General features: G+C 24.2%; 1 protein-coding gene across 18 annotated transcripts in view; it reads left to right on the forward strand.

Moving 5' to 3' along the window:
• The window catches only part of LOC127279649 (LIM domain and actin-binding protein 1), a 109,136-nt gene that overhangs the window by 66,659 nt on the left and 18,666 nt on the right, over positions 1-23,811 (forward strand). For 7 of the 18 annotated variants that reach the window (XM_051302139.1, XM_051302155.1, XM_051302136.1 and 4 more), the window contains exons 4-15: positions 107-217; positions 2,310-2,399; positions 5,515-5,598; positions 7,717-7,815; positions 10,050-10,130; positions 12,941-13,036; positions 15,048-15,282; positions 17,817-17,888; positions 18,433-18,598; positions 19,564-19,673; positions 22,229-22,404; positions 22,756-22,960. In XM_051302139.1, the coding sequence (XP_051158096.1) occupies positions 107-217; positions 2,310-2,399; positions 5,515-5,598; positions 7,717-7,815; positions 10,050-10,130; positions 12,941-13,036; positions 15,048-15,282; positions 17,817-17,888; positions 18,433-18,598; positions 19,564-19,673; positions 22,229-22,404; positions 22,756-22,960 (1,525 nt within the window). The remainder of the gene's footprint in view (positions 1-106; positions 218-2,309; positions 2,400-5,514; positions 5,599-7,716; positions 7,816-10,049; positions 10,131-12,940; positions 13,037-15,047; positions 15,283-17,816; positions 17,889-18,432; positions 18,599-19,563; positions 19,674-22,228; positions 22,405-22,755; positions 22,961-23,811) is intronic. The other 11 variants (XM_051302140.1, XM_051302141.1, XM_051302142.1 and 8 more) reach the window with 11 other exon arrangements.

Here is a 23,811-nt window from a genome sequence, read left to right on the forward strand (position 1 = left end):
CTTGTAAAATAAATGTGTGTTGTAACATTATAAATTTTTTCCCCTTTTTTTTTCTTTTGCAAAGTGTAGCATGCCAGTGAATGCTTGTTTTACTTCTTTTTATTAGAACGGTAACGTAGAAGATTCAAGCATGCATACGAGTTCCCGTCAAGTTTCCTCGGAGACAAATGAAATCTCCGACGAGAACGATCTTTCCAACGTCAACGTTAAATCTCTGGTAAGCCGGAATGCCAGAAGTTAGAGGAAATTAGCAAAGTTTATTTTGCATGAGCCTGGCAATAAATTTAAATTTCGCGAGAGAAAGATGAAATGTGTCTTTTTAATGTCTCATTGACGACCGCGTGGAATTATCAGAAAGTTTCGTTTAAATTGTATAATTAAAGAAGCATTACAACTTGTCAGTAGTAAATTTTTAACATTATTAACATTTTACTAAATATAAATTTCTCGTTTAATTTAATTATTATTAATCATAAAAAAATTATACAGTCGTAATAACAATAGCAGGCCTCGAATTATACGACTTTTTCGACTTTTTTTACAGTTTTTTTAAAAAAAAAAAATTTTAAACAAAATACGTTTCTTTTAGTGTACAATGCAAATCTTCTTTAGATCTTCTTTATTTCAATTATTTAACAAATTTTTAACTAAAATTCTTCACTAAATTAATTATTTTTATTAATTTTAATGAAATTCTTCACAAATTTAATTATCTTAAACTATTTTTCAATAAAAATTTTTATGAAATTTAATAATTATTTATAATTTTAAAAAAATTAGCAAATAAAATTACCAAAAAATTTTAATTCAAAATCACTTGAAATTTAATTATTTGCAAAAATTTTGGAATTCAATTTTTTTTTATGTGATTTCTAAAAACGTCTTCATCAATAGAAATCACTAAAAAAAAAATTCTTATTATAATTATTGTTTGAAATTAAAAAAAAATTATTTGAAATTCAATTATTATTTTCAAAAAAAAAATTCAAAGCTTCTAAAATTCAACTATCTGAAATTATTTTTTACTTAAAAAGTTTTCAAATTATAGTATTTTTGTCTGCAATTTCTAATAAATTTTTTAGTAACTAATCATCAAAAATTTTAAATTAAAAATCACTTGAACTTTAATTAATTTCAAAAATCTAAATTGTAAATCTTTGAATATTGAATTACTTTTAAAAAATATTATCTCAAATTATTTGATAAATTACTTTTAGTTCTGTAAAATTTATTTATTGTCTGAAAATTAACAAAATATTTTGAAATTCAATTATTTCTAAAAATTTCAACTTAAAATATTTCAAAATTATTATTTTAAAAAAAAATTATTTTTTTTAAATCTGTAAAACTTGATTAAGTATTGCCCGAAATTTTTTTCAACCATCAAAACTAAAAACTATGACAAAATTTTTAATTCGAATAAATTGCTTAAATCAGACTTCAACAAATTATAAAAATGGAACTTTAAGAATTTTTTTCTAGAAATTTGGCATACTTAAATAAAATTTTTAAAATTTGTCGTAAAATTAGTTCGATTCTGAAATATTCGAAATAAATTTTCTTGATAATATCTGTATAGAATTATTCTCATTACAGAATTAATAAAAATTAAAAATAAAATAACATTAGTTATTTAAAGTAAAATATTCACTTACCAATTAAATTTTGTTAAAATAAAGAAATCGACTTTTTCGAGAATATAAATCGACTAAAACGACTTTTTGTGTGTCTTAAAGTCGATCCGAGGCCTGCAATATTTGTATATATATTATTACGGTTCTTTTTATTTTTAATAAAAAAATTATTTAAATATTAAAATTGCCACAAGGTATAGAATTAAATAAGGTATAAATAAAAAAATAATTTTCATTCTTTATCTATTAATTTTATTTATTTACACAATGTCAATAATTATTGTTCAATTTATTCATATCAACCTTGAGTCAATTTTTATATTTAAATATTTTGTTATTAAAATTAAAAAAAAAACCGTAAAAATATTTTAAACAAAACTTTCTGACCACTTTTCTTTTGCATTAATAATTATATTTTATTTTTAAAATCACTGTAACTATTAAAAAATCATTATATGAATTGTTGAATAATTATTTTATTTATTTTTTTTTTGCTAAAAATCGTGAACTAAATTACTTTCTCTAATTTTATTTCTTGAACTAACTTTTATATGCATTTAAATAATCATTTATTTCGAGTATATAACAAACACTAAATTTACAAAGCATGATTTATAAAATTGCGCATGAAGTAATATTCTGTTCTTTTTTTGTCATGTTTGTGCGCGCATGCAGACACAAAATTACGTGTCAGAAGCAAATCGTAGCGAACTGGAGAAATCCCATAAAGAAGTAATTGCCACTGGAATCTCTATTAAGCAATTGGTGAGTAAACATTAAAAATGATTAATATTTTTTTTCGAAATCTTTGCATTGCTCAATATATATAAATATTTTTGTAGTTCAAGCTTCGATATTAATGTTGCTTTCAGTGTCTGTGATGCACGCGTGAAAAAAAATTTTTTTTTCTTTAATTTTTGTTTAATAAATATTGCAAAAAAAAACTGATTGCTTTAAATGTAAAATTATTTTGCAGATCACTGAAAGTCATTATTCATATATATATATATATTAAAATAAGAAAAGTAAGTCGGTATCAAAATAAAAAAAAAATCTGGATTTAACAAAAACAATTATTGTTATTTTCACATTCGATGTTTTTATTTTTATTATTTTAATTATTTATAATATAATATAATATAAAAAAAATTTTTTTGCTCAAATAAAAAAACAAAAAATTTCTGTATTTAATCTTTCGCGCCTCCGGTACATAGGTACCACCTACAAAATATGACATAACTCTTTTAAATTTGAACGAATCAACAAATACGCTGGTTTGCACAGAAAAAAAGGTGGGTAAAAAGTTGTAAAGATAGAGGATAAAAGTCGTTAGGATACAGGGTAAAGGTTAAATTTGTGATGGATAAAAATGTTACTAAAATATTACTAGAAAAATGAATGTCATATTTGAGTAAACTGTCTAATTTTAATAAAAATATTAGTAATTTTACACTTAACTTATTAAATCCACAAATTTTATATAAATAACTAATTGCACGTGGAAATATTTTGCCTATAATTATTGCCTATTAATAAAAATATTTTTGACTAATACAACTGACAGCTGACGACAGTACGTAAATAATCAGAACTGGGAAATTACAACTCAACGTCTGTATTGTTGCACGAAAGCAGAGTTGGGTAGTAACTGAATTTTTTGTGCATATTAGGCTGTGTCAGTTCATCGAGATATTTCGAGTTCAAGTTATGACGTCAGAGGTCTGGAGGGACAACAAACAGACGACACAATGTTATTCTTACGGGGAAGAAAATTTGTTTCCACTTTCATCAATTTTATTCATACTTTACACACGGAAAACGCTTGTTGACATATAATAAAATTAAAATGTGTGTTGATAATTAATTTTGTTATATATTTTATTCATTTGCATTGATAGATTCTCTGAATTCATGATAAAATATAAATATTGAGGTTAGAAAAGTTTGTTTACTAATCACATTTTACATGTTAACATTATTAAACAATATCCATTATGCATGTTATTAAAAAAGATATAAAATATATATTTTAAGTGGGAATTACCGCAGCAGTAAAAGATTTCAAGTTAGTAAACAAACTTTTCTAACCTCAAAATTTATATTTTATCACGAATTCAGAGAATCTATAAATGCAATTGAATCAAATATATAACAAAATTAATTATCAACACACATTTTAATTTTATTATATGTCAACAAGCGTTTTCCGTGTTTAAAGTATGAATAACATTGATGAAAGTGGAAACAAATTTTCTTCCCCATAAGAATAACATTGTGTCGTCTGTTTGTTGTCCCTCCAGGCCTCTGACGTCATATATTGAACTCGAAATATCTCGATGAACTGACACAGCCTAATATGCACAAAAAATTCATTTATTACCCAACTCTGCTTTCGTGCAACAATACAGACGTTGAGTTGTAATTTCCCAGTTCTGATTATTTACGCACTGTCGTCAGCTGTCAGTTGTATTAGTCAAAGATATTTTTATTAATAGACAATAATTATAGGCAAAATATTTCCATGTGCAATTAGTTATTTATATAAAATTTGTGGATTTAATAAGTTAAGTGTAAAATTACTAATATTTTTATTAAAATTAGACAGTTTACTCAAATATGACATTCATTTTTCTAGTAATATTTTAGTAACATTTTTATCCATCACAAATTTATCCTTTACCCTGTATCCTAACGACTTTTATCCTCTATCTTTACAATTTTTTTACCCACCTTTTTTTCTATGTGTTTTGTTCACTGCTATTACTACTTTGTAGAAAAAAATGGTAAATAACATAGTACAATTATAATTCTTATAAACAATAGGTATAATATTGGTAAAAAAAACCCTTTTTTTAAAATTTGAGCATATTTGCTTGAAACTTGTTACTCGGGGATTTTTGGGGTCGCTGATTTCAAATCTGAAGTCAGATTTTCAAAATTCAAAATGGCAGATCCAATATGGCGGACGAAAAAAATTATTAGATTCACCTGAAAGTTGATTCTCGAGGGTTTTTGGGGTCACTGATAACGAATTCAAAGTCAGTTATTCAAAATTCAAAATGGCGGATCCAATATGGCGGAGAGGAAAATTAAAAATCAATACAAATTACCAATATCAGATTCGTAATCAGCGACCTTGAAAACCTCAAATTAACGAGTTTAAAGCAAAACTGTTAAATTTAAAAAAATATATCCGCCATGTTGGTTCCGCCATTTTGAATTTTATAAAAGTAACATCAGATTTGTAATCAGCGACCCCAAAAACCTCCGAGTAACAAGTTTCATAAAAATCCAATCGATGGATTTCCCGAAGCACGAAAGGGTTAAAGTAAAAAAATTATTTTTCTCAATAAAAATGCAGTTAAAGAAAATTTAAAAATAATTAAAAGAATAAAAGCAAAAAAATTAAATATAAAAAAAACAATATTTATGTTATGTTCAATCTATTAAAAATAATTTTGTGTATTTTTGATACCGACTCAATTAATCTTTAAACATCTGATTAAAGATAATTTGTAACATATATAACCGATAGTATCGCAAAAACTTTCTATCAAGTTTTATATCGTACTGTAATCTACATTTCGTTATGCATTATTTTCATCCCGTATTACTGTATCTATACATCATTTTTTATCAACTTTCATCAGTCATTGTTTTCGATGATTATATTATTATATATTTTTATTAATGTGATTTTAAAAGAAAACAATTGTTTTTTTTGCTTCTTAAAATGCTATTTACAAAAACAACAAGTGCTTAAAATTATGTTAACAAGATTCATTATGAAATATTTTGCTGAAATTTATAAGCTTGATTTAATTTCATATAATTTGCTTCAATGTCCGTGTTTACCCAAAATGTGTTTTATGACTAACAGTGTCGCAGCTTTGGCGACATCTCAAACATGAGCGATGGAGACCAAGTGCCACTCGGCAATTCTGAACACGCCAAGACTCAGGAGGTTGGTATTTTATGGTTTCTTCATCAAACAAGTTTGAAATGATACTTTCCCGAAACCCTGAATTTTTTTTTTTTTTCATATAAAATATTGGGGAAAAAAAATTTCTTTTCCAAATTATTAGGTATTTTACAAAACCTTATTAATTTCCCAAAATGAGCCTAGATAATAAATATAAAATAATCAGTGGAACATCTGAATTGTGACACTTTGCAGGGAATGGTAGGTTTTTTTCGATACAGAGCGGGGAACTAGAGTTCAGAAAAGCAGAGTGAGGCAGGTGTCAAAAATATAAAGATATGGCATATTTCGGACGTTCTACTGAATTTCCAGTGAAATTATACATGCTTCCATTCTAAACTAACCTTAAAAAATTTTTGTTTTTCTTTTTTCTTATAAACGTTAATTTTTTTGGATTTCAGAATAGTAGTAATGATGGTAATTGTTTTTTAAATATAAATCCACATTTTATTTTTAAAATCCTTAAAACATGAGCTTTCGTCCGTCAACGTCCGGGCCTCTTCGGATTTAAATACTAAAAATAAATTGATTTTATACAACAAAAATATCTAAAAATTAAAATAAAAATTTGTTGTTAGAAAAATAACTTAAAAATTTAAAAGTATCATTATTTTTAAAATCGAAATTCAAAAACGTAGATTCAAAATATTTAAGGAAAATTATAATAAATTACAAAAATTAAAGCAAAAATTGAAAACATAACCTCAAACTTACCAATATGGATTTCTCCTCTCATTTAACGCCTGAGCAGAATATAAACGTAACCGGAATCTTAATAGCAAACGCAACCGGAAGAATGAGTTAGAGAAAGATAGACATATTGTTTGTCCTTCTCTAACTCATTATTCCGGTTGCGTTTGAGGTTACGATTTCGATTACGTTTCTATTCTGCTCAGGCCTTAAATTATTAAATGAAAAGAGAAATCCATATTAGTGAGTTTGAGGTTATGTTTTTTATTTTTATATAAATACATTTTGGTCAGTTTGAGGTTATATATTTGTCATTTTTATTTTTGTAATTTATTATAAGTTTCCTTAAATATTTTGAATCTACTTTTTTTAATTTCGATTTTTAAAATAATTATACTCTTAGATTTTCATTTTAGATTAGTTATTTCTCTAACAAAAATTTTTCATTTTAAATTTTATATATTTTTGTTGTATAAAATCAATTTATTTTTGCAATATTTAAATCCGAAGAGGGCCCGGACGTTTACGGACGAAAAGCTAATGTTTTAATGATTTTAAAAATAAAATGTGGATTTATATTAAAAAAAATAATTACCATCTTTACAAAATTAATTGTTTTCTTTAAATCCTCTTAATACTAAACGAAAACTCTTATTGAAAAAAATACGTTAAAAACTACTCCTTTATGCTCCCTTTTTCATCTATGTGTGACGCTCTAATTGAAAAGGGACCTTAGATGAAAAATGTTTTAGGTTATGTTTGTAATTTTTTTTTATTAAAAACTAATGTTTCTTTAGATCTGAAATATTCAATAGAAACTGATTTTTAGTTTACATATATTAAAAATAAACGTTTAATTAAACTAAAACTAGCACTAAACATAACCTAAAAATGTTTGCTTTTAAAGTCCCTTTTCTCGTGGAGGGTCATTTTAAGTTTATTTGAATGAAGCGTTTTTTGCTCGAACATTAATTTATCTATGTAGTTTTTTTTGTTGCTTTTCCAACTAATAAGCTCAATAATATAATGATCTTGGGTTTCTTATTATTTACTAAAAAGAATGTTTTGGAAATATCGAATTATTAGCATTTCTACATTAAATATACATTACACTACACTCTGTAAAAAAAATAATTCAATTCGTATTATATTTTTTAAAATGTTTAAAAAATATAATACGAACATTTTAAAAATATAAAAATTATGAATCATAAATCTAAAATAGATTTTTACAGTGTTTAGTTGTTTTTTTCTACAACTTTTTCTTATATAAAATATTAACAATTTGGCTGCTAATTATTAATTCTGATTAATGACATAGAAATACTGTTTCCATAACATAAACTATTTGCTTTTTCTACTAATTTACAATTTGTCGATATGTTTGAATGTCTGTATCGAACGTCATAGAAAGCAAAATCTATGAGTGACTTGAGACTGTGGGAGCAGGAGCGTTCGCAGCTCATCAATCGCAAACCGATATTCACTGGTGTGTCTGTCAAGGCCCTCGTAAGTACCTTCAGGCTTCAAGTGGCGCATCTTTGAGAATACTTTGCTTTTATCTTCATCTTTTTTTTTTTTTTTTTTTCTCTCTCTTTAACTATTGGCGGCGAGACAGTAATTATATCTTTTGTATATGAGTTCTCATTCGTAAAAAATTCATTTTATGATACACTTTCAAGTTCAAATAAAAATATTTTATTTTTATCCAACTTTTTTTTTGGAAATTTTTCAATTTGAATATTTCAATGATGCTCCACGAGAAAAGGGACCTTTTTGAGGCGAAAAAATTTAAGGTTATGTTTGGATTGAAAATAAAACAAAGGGAATCAAAGAAGTTGAAGGCCCTAACATAACCTCAAAACTGAAAATGATTTTTGTATTTTCAATCCAAACATAACCTTAAAATTGTTTGCCTAGTCCTTTACCTTTTCTCGTGGAGCGTCACATATGACCTTTAATAAATGAATATTTATATTTATTTTATAGAAATAGTATTAAATTACATGCTGAATCAGTATAAATACTATAAGTTAATTTATAATATGGCACTTACTGGCTGTAATTAAATATGCTAATATTTCTCATTATACGCTTTCGCCAGGAGTTAACGAACCGTCGATTTTTCTTTTAAGTTGCACCTTAAAGTCTGAATGGTGAACACATTTTATAATTCCATTTGTGTCGAAGGATTGGCTTTTTATATAAATGCCTTTGTGCACATTTCATTTGATTGTTGCTATTATATATACTCTATTGTTTTGGGATATAATATAGTAATGCTGAGATTGCGAATAAATATTATATACATTTTAGGAAATCTGCTTTATGGTCCTATCATACTGACACTATATAAACATTTTGTGTACTTTTTCATTTTCTTTTTTTTTTTATTATTATTCTCTTGTTTCCCATGCACGTGACCTTTTCATATATTATATTTATTGTATAAAATAAACACATTCCATAAGTGTGGTAAAAAATTCATGAAATCATTAAAGGCAATCATCTAATTTCGTAATAGAAATTGATAAATAAGACATTTACAATTTCTGGAGAAGGTGGAATATTTATTTTTTACTGAAAATATATTAAATTTATTAATATTATATATAATTTTTTTCAAACTTTATCCAAAAATTTGCAAAAATGATGAAAAAAATTATTGAAACTATTTTTTCCTACTATTTTAACTTAATTTTAATGGGAAATAATAATTTTTGCAAAAATAATTGATTTTCAAAATTTTTCAATTTCGAAATTAACATTTTGAAACATTTGCCAAAATAATAAAAAAATTATTGACACGAGATTTTTTCTACTTTTTTAACTTAATTTTAATGAAAAATAATCATTTTTTCAAAAAAAATTGATTTTTAAAAGTTTTTATTGTCGAAATCAATCTTGCGGAAAGTTTTCCGAGCAATATTGCCAACCTTGCATGGCAAACTTGCCGCAAGCTTACTGCAAACTTCAAATGTCCCAACTGACCCAAGCTTGCATGATAAGCTTACCGAAAGATTGCAATGTAAGGTTACTGCAAGATTGCACAATAAGATTATCGCAAGATTGCTCAGTAAGCTTGTAGCAAGCTTGGTGCAAGGCTGACAAATAACTTTGCTTTAAACCTAAAATTTTCATTTCAGTGTTTAGGTTCAAAGCAAGGTTAATTGGCAACCTTGCACTAACCTTGCTACTATCATACAGTGCAAGCTTACTGAGCAATCTTGCGATAATCTTATTGTACAATCTTTCAGTAACCTTACACTGCAATCTTTCGGTAAACTTACCATGCAAGCTTTGATCAGGTAGGACATTTGAAGCTTGCCGCAAGGTTGCTGCAAGCTTACATGCTATCTGGGTGAAATCTTATTTTGCAAATTCTGTTATAATAATTACAGATGAAAAAAACCTTGATAAGGATCTGTAAACACTTATAATTTGAAGAAAATATAAATTTAAACCAAAATAATCGTAACAGGTATTTTCATTTTAAAACCTAAACAATATTTAAATCAGTAAAACTAATTTTCTATCAATATTAAATTGTGTGTTATAAATGAAGCAGCTACAATTGTAAATGTATATATATATACATATTTTAAGAGAGACTTTGAACAACTTTTCAATTCACCTGACCGCTACATCCTTATAATACTCAAATTACTGATTACTACACTAACAAGTCACTGCTTTTCTCTTTACATACGTGCATGAAATTGGTTTATATGGTCTACGAACAGAGGGCTTCCTACTGTAGTTTGGCTAATCTAACGGAATGTGGTAAGGAGAAGGTCCAATCACATGAAAATTTTTATTATAAGGTAAGATTTTGTGCTGAAAATGAAATAATCCTTTATTTTGTTCCCTCATTTTATCCCAATAAATTAACAACTTTTATATAATACATATATATAAAAATAGAAATTAGCTGAAGATAAAGTGTCGTAATAACGTCGCTATTCTATAAATTCAGCTTTCAAGAACATGTATCATATTTATATAAAATAAATAAAGTCTCACTTTTTGAGGCATGAAAAACGTGAGAAAAATCACATTTTATTGCAGACGATGTTATAAATACTACCGCGCATGCGCAAATTCTAGTACTTTTATAAAAAAAAACTAGTTACTTTATTTTTTCTACATACTGCGTGCCCGACACCCTGAGGATGGAATTACATGTTGATGTAAATGCAGAATGCAAAACCGAAAATACAAATGAGAGTGAAAAGGACAGGGATATATCGCACTATTCTTTTCACTCTCATTATTTTCGGTTTTGCATTCTGCATTTACATCAACATGTAACTCTAACCCATGGAGTAATATAAGGAGACCGAACGGCCATGTTAAATGTGCGTTAAAAGTGGACAAAATTTTTGTAACCGCTTAGTGTCATGAAAATACGTAAAGGAACATTAGCGCTACTGATTGTGTTAAACTCAGCTGGACAGTCAGCCATTGTAAAAGTTTTAAAAATAAGGAGTAATGTATTTTTGGGTTATGTTCAACGTACACTAAAACGTCAATCGAAAACAGAGCAAGGGAACACTTGAGAGGAAGTAGGGAAGCGGGTAGAATTTAGGTTATGACTGACGCCAGAGTCGTACTTGTGATTTTTAAATTTAAGGTGGATTCAATGCCCAATAGTGAAAATCCCCTAGATAAAATTCACATTGTTGCGTAAGGCACTTCATACGGCCCTGAGTGTTTTTATTTTCGAGCGATAAAAACATAGAGATAATATAAATAGAGTAGACAAGGTATAGGCGGCTGCGTAAGAGGGAAGTGTCCTGACATAAACAGAATGGGTTGGAAAGAGAAGAAAGATTTAACACCAGTATCTGTCCTTCAATAAGCACCAGCGCAAGAGAGACACCTACTGGTGCTAAAATCGCGTTCTCTTTCTATCAAACGGACGCCTCTATACAGACCATCTCCACTCTATTTATATTATCTCTATGGATAAAAATCGCGTCAATCGAGAACAGCCATAGAGATAATATAAATAGAGTAGACAAGGTATAGGCGGCTGCGTAAGAGGGAAGTGTCCTGACATAAACAGAATGGGTTGGAAAGAGAAGAAAGATTTAACACCAGTATCTGTCCTTCAATAAGCACCAGCGCAAGAGAGACACCTACTGGTGCTAAAATCGCGTTCTCTTTCTATCAAACGGACGCCTCTATACAGACCATCTCCACTCTATTTATATTATCTCTATGAGAACAGCACTGCACATTCGTCTGTTCTCGATTGACGTTTTAGTGTACTTCCCACGAGAGCGCTTGTGTTCCATTACGTATTTTCATGACACTAAGCGGTTACCAAAATTTGGTCCACTTTCAATGTATGTCTCCTTATGGAGGTTCTACAATAGGTGCAAAAGCCGCAAGTACAAGTTCAAGTCCAAATCCCATGAGTGCAAGAGGGATAACTTTAAACTCCTATGATATGCAAGAGGGATAGATAGACTACCTATCCCCTTCGCACTCATGAGATTGCCACTTGGACTTGCACTTGTACTTGGCTTTTGCACCTATTCTTAAACCACCTTTATACTATTTCATGCTCCAACCTGACAGTGAACGACAACTACTATTAAAAACGATAATAACTATATAAAAATAATAATATTGAATTAAATATCACTAGTAAACTAATTAATATACAATATTTAGAAACTGATACAGTTGACACAAAATTTTATATGTTTATATTTTCCTCAATATTTTACTTTCTAGAAAACTAACCTCAAAAAATTTGCTTTATTGATTACAAATTTTATAAATATGAAGACATTGTTAAATAATTATATTTTAAAAGCAACTTTTTTTGTACATTAAATCTGAATAATAAAATTTGTGATAATATATTAATAAATATCATGTTACTTAAATAGTAGTTTAAATATTTTTTATTTTATTAAAGAGTATGTCGTTTACTGTTTTCATACTATACATTTTTAAATTAATATTATAAACTCTTATCAAAGTGTTTTTTAATTTTAAACTTATGTACTATAAATTATAACCCAAATGTTTTATTTGAAATTTATTTTATAACTAAATCTTTAATAAATTTCAATAAAATGTCATTTAAAGTTGAAAGTATGCCCAGGGTGTCGGTCACTATATTTTCTTTTTGAGACGATTATTTGACTTACGTAGTTATACAGTGTATCTGTCAAGAGGTTATGTTTTCCATGCCTCAAAAATGAGACTTTATTTCCATTTATTATATAAAATAGTTTTATTGAATCCCTAAAAAATATTCACGAGGTTGTATATGAATCAAAATTTTATTAAAATAAATTTATATTTGCCCTTGCGGATTGCATGATGCGAATGCTCCACAAATATTCGTAGAGCATTCGTGGAACATGAGGTTGAGATTGAAATTTTGTCAAAAATGTATAAAAAATGATGAAATTGATTTATTTTAATGATTAAAGTTGATGGAACTTTTTTGATTAATTTATAACCTTATACTTTAGGGATTTTCAAAAACCAAAATGTTCGCTGTTTTTTTTTTTTTAAATATGCAGTTATTGCATAAAAAGGACTCAAGACATATTTATCCTCTCTTTTTCTTTCTATTAAATATGTTAATGTGATTATTTATCAATTTCAGAAATCGAGTTTCAACAAATTCGACGCTCTTAGCAAAAAGTCTGTTCTTCACGTTCGATCAGTGGACGCGGGAAAAGTTCAACAACAACTAAATGCCGTGAGTTTAATTCAGATAATTATGGGTGTAGAAACTAAATTGGCAATCATTTTAACTTAAGTATTATGGTTAGGCAATCAGATTTAAGTTCGTCTGAATCGAATCTATTGTTCACACAGGAAACGGTGTAAGGTGCATCGCTAATGCTTTGATAATCAGATGCACGAAATTTATTGATTGCAAATTATTTATATAACCTTTCTCATTTCATTTTCTTTTGCGTTCTTTATTTATTTTTTTTCACTAGTGTAAAATTTGCAAAAATAACGAAAAATTTTTTTTTATCAAATATAAATTTGTTACAATTTTTAAAGTAAATTTTAATTAAAATTTTTAAACGTTAAATTTCTGAAAAAAATTTTTTTAATAAATTTTAAGTAAATTTAACTATATATTTAATTCAATTTTCATTTAAAAGAATTTTTAATAAAACCGAATTTTCATTTAGCAGAATTTCCATTTCACCCAAAAATTGAAATTTTCATTTAAAAAAAAAATGTTTTTATTGAATAAAAATTAGGTATAATTTGAAAATTCGCTTTTATTAAAAATTTTAAATTATTATATTTAATAGAATTTCTATAATTAATCTAATTTTAATTTAGAAAAATTTCCATTTCACTGAATCTATAACTTTTGTTATTTAAAAACGATTTTTTTTAACCAAAAAATATTTATCATTTTTAAATTAAATTTAAATTTACAAATTTTTAATTAATATATTTGATAGAATTTCTATTTGAGCGAATTTTTCATTAAGCAGAATTTTTATATTTAATTCAATTTTCATTGAAAAAATTTTTTAATAAAACCGAATTTTCATTTAGCAGAATTTCAATTTTTTTCAAACTTCAAATTTTTAATAAAAATAAATTTTTATTTTTTTTTTTTGAAATTCGGAACAATTTTTAAATTCTTGCCGAAATCTTTTTGTTGAATTTTTACATTCAGGAATTTGAAAAGTTTTGTCAAATACAAAATTTCGACGTTTTAAAAATTTTATCAAATAACAATTTTAATAAATTTGCTTAAATAAAGATTTGGGAAAATGGAATTCAAAAATTCGTCTTAGTCGAAATTAATTAATTATCAATTAGAAATATTTTTAAATGAAAATTTTCATAAAATGTTTGTTATTTTGTTGGAATTATATGTTTGTAAATATAAAAAAGTGAATAAATAAAAATTATTATTAAAGTAAAATATAATTTTCCATTAGAAAAAAATTCAGTCAATTGAAATTTCAGTTAAGTAAAAATTCTGTTATTTAAAAATTTAGTTTATTTAATTCATATATTTTGGTGTTGTAAAGTAATTTTAAAAAAAAATTACAAATTTTTTCTATGACGAATTTTCAAAAGTGAAAGAAAATTTTTAATATATTTTTTCCGAAAGAATGAAAGACATTTTTTTTACCAATAAGGATCATTACAATATACAGGGTGATTTTTATGTTCCGGGCCTTCTGAATAATTTTTTAATCTCAATTTTTTTAAATAAAAAAAAGTGTAATTAAAAAAAAAATTTAGGGTGTCCGGAATATAAAAATTACCCCTTATATTTATAAACTTTCTAAAAAATAAAAGAACGTAATTTTTTACGCCATTATATTAAATAAATCAGACAGTTATAATTGACAATGAAAAGAAAGATAATCTCCTTTGAATGTGTAAATCTGATGTTGTTTTACTGGAAATATTCATCGAGGACTGACACTCGACAAACTCGTCGTCGATTTATAAGTCTGCCTGAATGCACCGTTTCTCGTATGTTATTTACAAGTGAAAAACAAATGCGGATAAGAAAGGACGAAAGTTTGTAAGCTGTTTATCCTTTTTGCATGTATGAGAGATGAAACGCGGTGTCCCGTTGAAAACTGGTTTTTGCTTTATGGAAATAATAAAATGACTTGAATATTCTAGGAAAGAAGACAAATCGTCAATAATATTGTCAGCTTGATTATAATGATGGTTTATATATATATATAAATATTTTTTTTTTTAAATTACAGGTAGGCCAAAACGGTGATGCAAATCCAAATTGTCGTAGTTGTGGGAAAGTTGTATTTCAAATGGAACAAACCAAGGCTGAAGGATTAGTTTGGCACAAGAATTGTTTCCGATGTGTTCAATGTAGTAAACAACTTAGCGTTGACAATTATCAAAGCCACGAAAGTACACTTTACTGCAAAGCTCACTTTAAAGAACTCTTTTTACCTAAACCAGTCGAAGAGTCAGATCAACCTGGTAAGTTAATTTATGTGTCACCTGTAACAAAAAAAAGAAATTTTAAATAATTTTTCTCTATAAAAAATTTAATATAAACAAAAATTATATATAAAAAAATTTTTTAACATGGAACTACATTTCATTAGGTTGAAATAAAATGTGAAAAAAATTTTTTTCTTTTTAAAATTATGATCAGATTAGAAATCAAATTTTTACTTAACACGGAAAATTATAAAATTGTTTATCTAAAAAAATATTTTCTTTTTATAATTTGTTGATTAATAAAAAATACAGGAAATATTTTTTTAGGAAAAGAATTATAGAATTTTTCATTTAAAAAAATTATTTATTTAAAAATTGTTTATTATAAACGTTACGTTACTTCAGCTTCGTAATTATTTAATAAAAATAAATATTTATTTGATAAAAGTTAAGGAACTGATTATTTGAATTTTTTATTCAGCGTAATTTCAGAAAAATTAAATTTTTTTTAATGAATTAATTTTATCCAATGAATTAAGGGAAAAAATTCTTATTTCCTAATCGATTAATAAAATTTAACTAATTCTTGACAAAAAAATTAGTCAGTATGTTCAATTAGTTAAATTTTTTACTGCAAATTAAGAAAATAGAATTCTTATTATTAAAAATTTTTTTTCAAAAATTTTAAACAATGCTAAAGTCCACAACGTTCATAAAAAAAAATAAAAAAATTTTGTCTAAAAATATGTTTTTTTACAATTTGTTTATTTACTATTTATCATTTATTTATTATTTATTTATATTTATCTATAAACATTACAAGAAATATTTTTTAGACGAAAATTCTTAAAAACTTTAATTCAAAATAATTTAAAAAAAAATATTTATAAATCGTTGATCATAAACATTGTGAACTTCTTAATCGAATTTTAAAAAATTTACACTTTTTTTAGAAATTTTTAAGTTCACTTTTTTTTCATTTTTGAGATTAGACTTAAGTGTTGAAAATAACTTGTTGAATTTTCAATAGTACAAAATCTTTTTCTTTTATTTTAATTGAAAACAAAAATCAGGAAAAAAATTTTCAAAAGTCAGGCAATTTTTTTTTCTTCAAAAAAACCACAAATTAAAATGTCAAGATTTTACTATGAAGAATCCAAATCGAAATAAATTAAAAAATTTCAAGAAAAATTAAATAGGGAAATGTTAGGGGATTTTAAAAATTAAATTTTGCGGACAAATTTAGCACTAAATCATAATATGACATATATTTTGTTTTATAATTATTGTAGTTGATTTAGAAAAGTAAAAAATTCAAAAATAATAATCAAATACGTGGAAAAATTTGTAAAAGAAAGTTCAAATGACAAAAAAAAACCGTTTATTAGTCTGATGATCGATCACTTTAGATAAGAAATAAAGTTGGAAATATGACATAATTTGCTACCATAAAAGAAGATTATATTGTTCTGCAGTAATAACACAATCATAAATCTGCTGCATATTTTATTTTATTTTTTCCTTTTATCAAAATACTATCGATTATAAAAATGATTTTTATAAAAAATAAATAATCAAGACGTAAATGAATTGTATTATTTAATATACAACTTATAAAACGTAAATTTTCATGATTAATTAAACATAATTTTTGAAAAGATTATTAATATTATTTTCTTTGAAAAATTATTATTGCAACATTTCTTATATTAAAAAAAAATGATATTTAACCTTTGATTTTAAATTTCAAATAACAAAATTCATGTAATATTTTGAACAGCTTTCTAAATATATTTTCGTTAGTTTCTACATAAATTTACACCTTTATTTTATAATAAGATGCAATATGAGAAATTTCTATATATATTTATAATTTAGAAATGATTCATAATTCAATATAAATTGTGAAAATTTGCATTCACTTATGCAAGTTATAAATATACTTGTTTGAAAAAAATAGAAGAAATTACAATATTTTAATTTTAGCTCTTTTTTAAAATTTGGATAAGTTTCAAATAATTATTTCAATTTATAAATATACACAAAAAAACACTTTTAAACAAATTTTTAATTTTCCCTTGAAATTTGAGATTTATTTCCCAAGTGATTTTAATATTTTTAAAATTATTTTGAAATTATAAATATTTAATTTAAAATTTTATTTTAATCTCTCGGAAATTTTTTTGAAAAAACATTTATAAAATCGCATCACATGTTCCACGGATGATGTCAAAATATATATATATATATATAGAATAATAATATTTTGATTCTTCTAATACTGAAGAAAATTTATTTTATTCAAATAATCGGTTACTTGACTATTATTAAATGAATATTTGTATTAAATAATTATTATTTGAATTGAATGGTATTTGTTTTGTAATTATTCTTTCAAATACAGTAATTATTAGTTCAAATTTTATTTAATTCAAATAAAATTTATTCGGTTCAAAAAAATATTTATTTCATAATAGTCAATAGATTAACTAGAATAAAATAAATTATTTTTCAGTCTATCAATTAACTTTATTTAAAATGAAAATATGTGCTTATTTTAAACTCCATAGTGCGACCTCGAAAGCCGGAAATGATAATTCGCGAGAACGAGCCGAAAGAATTGCCACCCGATGTGGTTAGAGGTAAATTGATCGAGTGCCCTGCAAAACGTGTTTTTTTTTATTTATTTCTTTTTCATCGTTCTAACAATCGCTTGCAATATAAATTATTAATTTTAACTTTTAATCTTATTTAATCGTTTTAAAAATGTTTTTTCACTTAACAGCGCATTAAATTATTATTCAATTAATAACGAAAACAAAAGACCTGTTAATTTTTTTTTATAGCATGTTTTTACATAATATTGTTTATTTTTAGTTTGTAAGTTTTGTCAACAAAAATTATACACTAATTTTGTGCATTTTTTAAATTTTCGTCTAACAAGCATTTTTTTTAATAATAATTAAAAAAAAATCATTATTTTAATGCAGAGCAATGATTTTAATAATTTTATCAATGAAATGAACAAATAATTTGTAATAAATAATAATTAATAACTTTTTTTTAGAGACTAGTAGTGAATTTTTGAAATCCGACATTGCTAACAGCTTCTAAATGTGTTCGATGATATTTTGAAGAAAAATAGTGAAAAAAAATTGCTAATTCATTTTTTTTTTGTTTTCTTAGCATCTGACAAACCAGACCTCGGATTGGAGGAGCTTTCCACATTGAACGTTAAATCGCGGTTTCAAGTGTTTGAAAAAGCGTCAACCGAAACCACAAATGACATCGAAAGGTCACCCTCTCAAGTGGCAGTAAAAAGATCGCCCAGCATTCTCAGTAAATTGGCCAAGTAAGTATGCAACGGTAAAAGTTCAAGGTACAATATACGATTCTTCGAACAATTTAAGGATTGTGGTTATTTCATTGTAATTCCAATACTGAAATTTTGCTTCCTATTTTTTTTTTTTTTTTTTTTTTTTTTCAAAATTCTATGAAAATTATCAGTTATCAAAAAAATAAAATTAATCTCTTAAAAATAGATATTTATCTTGTTTTTGGGCAATAAATAATTTTATCAAAAGTAGTTTGTTATTTGTTATTAAAATATAATTGTTTAAAGTCGGTGAACTTTTATTGAAAAAAAATGATTTTCAATTATCTAATATTTTTTTGCGTACAAATTATTGATCGAGAAACATTTTTTTGGACAAAAAAATAATTTAAATTAAAATCGTTAATTATACAAATAGAAAATTAAAAATATATCTTTATATTTGTATTTTAAGAAAAAAAACATTTTTAATTGTTTACCACTAATAATGAAAACTGGCAGAAATGTGATTTTCTCTTTCTCATTAGTAAAGTTCAAAACTAATAAAAATGACTTTTTCTCAGTTGAACTATTTACTCTAATTTCTCTGTCCTAGTAAAGAATATCCAAACAATTTACACTTGAAAAGAATAAATTTCACTCTTTTTATAATCACGAACAATGGTAACTTTACTTTGGTTAATTAGTACAATGAGAAGTAATTTTAACATATCATCACTTACGGCAAAAGCAATGTATAGTATGTCAACTACCGTAATTTTGTGTTCTCACAAACTAATTTATCTTGAATGTGTAGAAAAAATTGTCACTTTCATCATTACATATCCACACACACACATGATTTCCAAGATATTTACATTTTTTCTTTTTCTTACAAGTCAATTTAATTTTCTATTTATTATTAAATAGTTTAAAAAGTTTTAAAAATTTAGTTATTTTTTTTTTAGTATTAACATATGAGCTAATTAAAATAATTTTTGCAGATTCCAAGCGAAAGGTATGGATATTGGAGTTGCTGATGAATCACTCAATGGAATACCATATGAAGAAAGTAGCGCGAGTGAAGAGGAAATCGAGGAAGAAGAGACAGAAGGTAAATAATTTAATAATTTTTAGAAAAATATAAAAATTACAGAAACAAGAATTGAAGAAAAAAGAATTTTTTAGTTTCTTTTTTCAAATTTAAATAACTTTATAAAATAAAAAAAAGAAATTCTATTAAAAAATAATATCCTATTTTCAATGTTTTTCATAATTTATTAATTTCTTCGTACATAATTCAAGGTGTCTAAACGTCTTCAAGAAACAAAAATTTCTTCACTTATACTAAACATTTTCCTAATTATACATTAAAAATGATGTAATATATAATAAAAATTTTATTTATCACTCGGTAAATGTTTTAAATTAACGTTTCGGCAACTAAGATGTACTTATCAGAAACTATAAAGATTATTTTATTAATAATAAAATAGAATTACAAAAAATTGAAAAAAATCTTCTACTTTTTTTTTCTTTCTTAAAAAATACATTATCAACCATTCTCAGATAATTTTCAGTGGATCGATTCTATTTCTATATAATTAAAAATTTTTTAAATTCTTGAAAATTTTTCCAAGTTCAATTTTAAAATTTTATGTAAAAAAATTTTTTTGATAAATTCCTATTCGATTATTCTTATTAAGGAATTATTAAAATTTATTTTTTAAATGTAATAACAATAGTTAATAGAAATAAAATATTTATTTAATTAATAATAAAATAATAAAATCATAAAATCGACATTTTCTACTTATTTTTACAAAATAAAAATTTTAAATTAATTAATTTATTAAATTAAAAATAAAATACTTATTACTTTTTTATGTCAAACTAACTCTTCCAAAGCTCAATTATTTTAAAAATTATCTAAAATTCTTCGCTAAATTAATAATTCACTACATTTAAAATTAAATTATTTATTAAATTTTTTAAATTAATTAAATTAAAGTTTGATAAAATTTTGAATTTATAAATAATTTGCATAAATTAGGTTTGAAAATTTTTTTCAAAAAAAGTAACTTTCGTATTTTTTTTTTTAAATTTAAAATTTTTGAAATTATTGAAAATTTGTCTCTGATAAATTTTGAAATATTATCTAAATAAAAATTCTTGTTAAATTTCAATGCACTTATTGTTATTAAGGAATTATTAAAATTTATTTTTAACATCTAATAACAATGGTTAATAGAAATAATATATTTACTGAAATTTATTAAAGTTTAAAAAAATCGACTTTTTCTATTTCTTTTTCTTCTAATGTAAATCGACTAAAACGACTTTTTTGCACTTTAAAATCAATCCGAGGCCTGAAATTTTATTTTTCATCTTTTTTTAACAAAGAAATTTATTTTTATTTATATTTTTTTTTTTAATTTCCATGTTTTCTCTCAACGAACTTTCGCTTATTTTTAACAAGATTTTATTGTGTATAATGTCTCTGACTTGTCATTCAATTGTTTTTATTTTCAAATTAACTGAACCGACAATTGTGACTTTAATATTATTGTCAGTTGATCATTGAGTGTCGTTGTATCGTCTTGTGCTTGTGAAAATTATTATTTATATATTCACTTGTCTTTCTAATTTTGAAAAATTTTTTTGTTATAATTTTTTATTTATTTTTTTAAATACGTGTTTTGTTTTTAAAGGTGATTAATTTTTCTTTTTTACAAAAAATATTTTATGTTTTTTCTTCATAATAGTTTTGTAAATTTATTTATATTTATTAATAAAACTTTCTTGTTTTTAATGAGGAGAAATGGAGAATTTTTTCAAATTCTCAAAATAAAATGTGAATTTGTGGGGAAAAAATTGAGAATTTTTGTGCAGTTTAATAAAGTGAATAATAAATAGGAATTATAAAAGAATAGACATTTTAGGGATTTAAAAAATTTTTGAAAACAAAATGTGAATTTGTAAAGAAAAAAATAAGAATTTCGAACCAATTTGTAAATAACTTTAATTTCATACAAAAAAAATAGTACATAATATTAAAATAATTTCAAGAACATTAAAAAAACAATAATTTTTGGAGAAATTTACAATTTTTTAGAAAATTGTAAAAAATTGTACTTTTTTTAAATATCCATCTGACGAAAAAAAAATTAACTTAACTTTATCGTTTAAGTGTCATTTATTTAATAATTTCATATAAATTATTAAGTAATAACAGGTAAATTTTTTATATTGTTCTGATTTTAATTACAAATTTTGTGTATAGGAACTAGTATTTTTTTTCTTTATCGAATTTTTTGAATAATGTTTTAAAAAAAATGTTTGCGTTTAATGTAAAAAATACAAATTTATTATTACAAATAGCAAAAAAAAAAACTTAAAAAAAGTTGTGAGAAACTGTTTTGAAAATAATTTATTTGCTTTTTAATTTGTCTGAAGAATGTTTTCAAATTTATTTATTTAAGAATCAATTTTTAAAAATTACACTTGTGGCAAATGGTAAATTTTGATACTACCTATTTCAAGCTTTTACATTAAATTAATTTTTTTTTAGAAAAATGGAACTTTAGATTTATAAAACATTAAATTTATTATAATTATAATCATCATATTTCGGTCAATAACATTTTTTATTTGTTTATAATATTTTAGAAGTCGATACAGAAATCGTGAGGGCAAAACGAGGAGCTCGAGAGCGACCCATTAGCTTTACAAAAATGGATGATATGAAAAATCGATGGGAAACAACGAGTCAACAAGGAAGACGCGAGTCCCAAAGAGAGGCAAGGAAAGAAGAGATTGCGGGCATTCGATCAAGACTTTTTATGGTGAATATTCAATCAATTTTAACCAGTTCTTTATACATCTAAGAGGAAAAAAAATATATTTTTGTCTCAAAGCTAAATAAATACTTACTTGGTTTTAAATCAATTTTATTTGGTGTGAAAAAAATGTTTTATATGTTTTAAATAAAATTTTACTTGTGCCAAATTAAACTTTTATTTGAATCAAGTTAATATTCAGCGAATTTTTGTTTTAATTCTTAATTTTTATTAAATTAATTTTTAATTATATTTGATTTGAATAAAAAATTTCTCTGGATGAATAAAATATAATTTTACAGAGTAGATACATTTTTATTTGATTATTATTAATTTTTATGTATTTTTAATGTTCAGGGCAAGCAAGGGAAAATGAAAGAATTATATCAACAAGCAGTAGCAGATAGTGAACGTATAACAAAAGTAAATGCAGTTGAAGAAATACAACATGCAACAAATGCACGTTCAATCAAAGAAAAATTCGAAAGAGGCGAGTCAATTCCAGCATCGGATGATGTTAACGAAAACAAAGAGAAACCAGACGAGGAAGTTATAGCAGCAGGTAAAATTGTTCAATTTTTTTTTTTACCTTTTATTAAAGAAATTTCTATTTTTGTCAAAAGTGGCGCTCAAATAAAATTATTTTTTCTTTAATTTTGCGAAAATGGAAATCTCAATACTTTCTGATAAATTAGTTAATTTATTAATTATAAAATTAATTAATTTATTAAAATAAATTAATTTATTTATTATAAAAAACTTCCATTATTGGAATATTGAACGATAAGGAATAAAATATTAATATTAAGATCAATAATCAGGACCGTACTAAGAAAAGAAAATTTTTTTAATTAGTATTATAAAGGTTTAATTTTTATTTTCAAATTCAAATATTTCTTTATATGTGTTTTAAATGTAGCAACAAATTTATAAATTTGTATTTAAGAATTTAACAATTTTTATTTAATTGAATTCATAAGTAAAGAAATTTTTTATTTAACCGAACTCTCATAAAACAGATTTTCCAGTTGCCCGAATTTTCATTTAATACAATTTCTATTGAACAGAATTTATATTCTACAAAATTTCCATAATACAAAATTTTTAATTAACCTAATTGTTTTTAATTTAATTTTCATTTAACTCAATTCACATTTAAAAGAATTTTTATTTCATAGAACTTTTATTAAACTGAATTTTCATTTGACAGAATTTTGACAGCCGAATTTTTAAATACCAGAATTCTAATTTTTCCAAAACTTGATTTGCCAGAATTTTTATTTGTATACAAATTGTCAATTTGACAGAAATTTTGAAACGCCAAATTTTCATTTGATCGAAATTGCAAATGTCCGAACAAATATCCGAAAAGTTTTGGCACGAATTTTAAAATTAATCAATCACAATTTTCTT

Source organism: Leptopilina boulardi, unplaced genomic scaffold, assembly GCF_019393585.1.
Source record: "Leptopilina boulardi isolate dan_hultmark-lab unplaced genomic scaffold, ZJU_Lbou_2.1 LbouV2_221, whole genome shotgun sequence".
NCBI classification, from domain to species: domain Eukaryota; kingdom Metazoa; phylum Arthropoda; class Insecta; order Hymenoptera; family Figitidae; genus Leptopilina; species Leptopilina boulardi.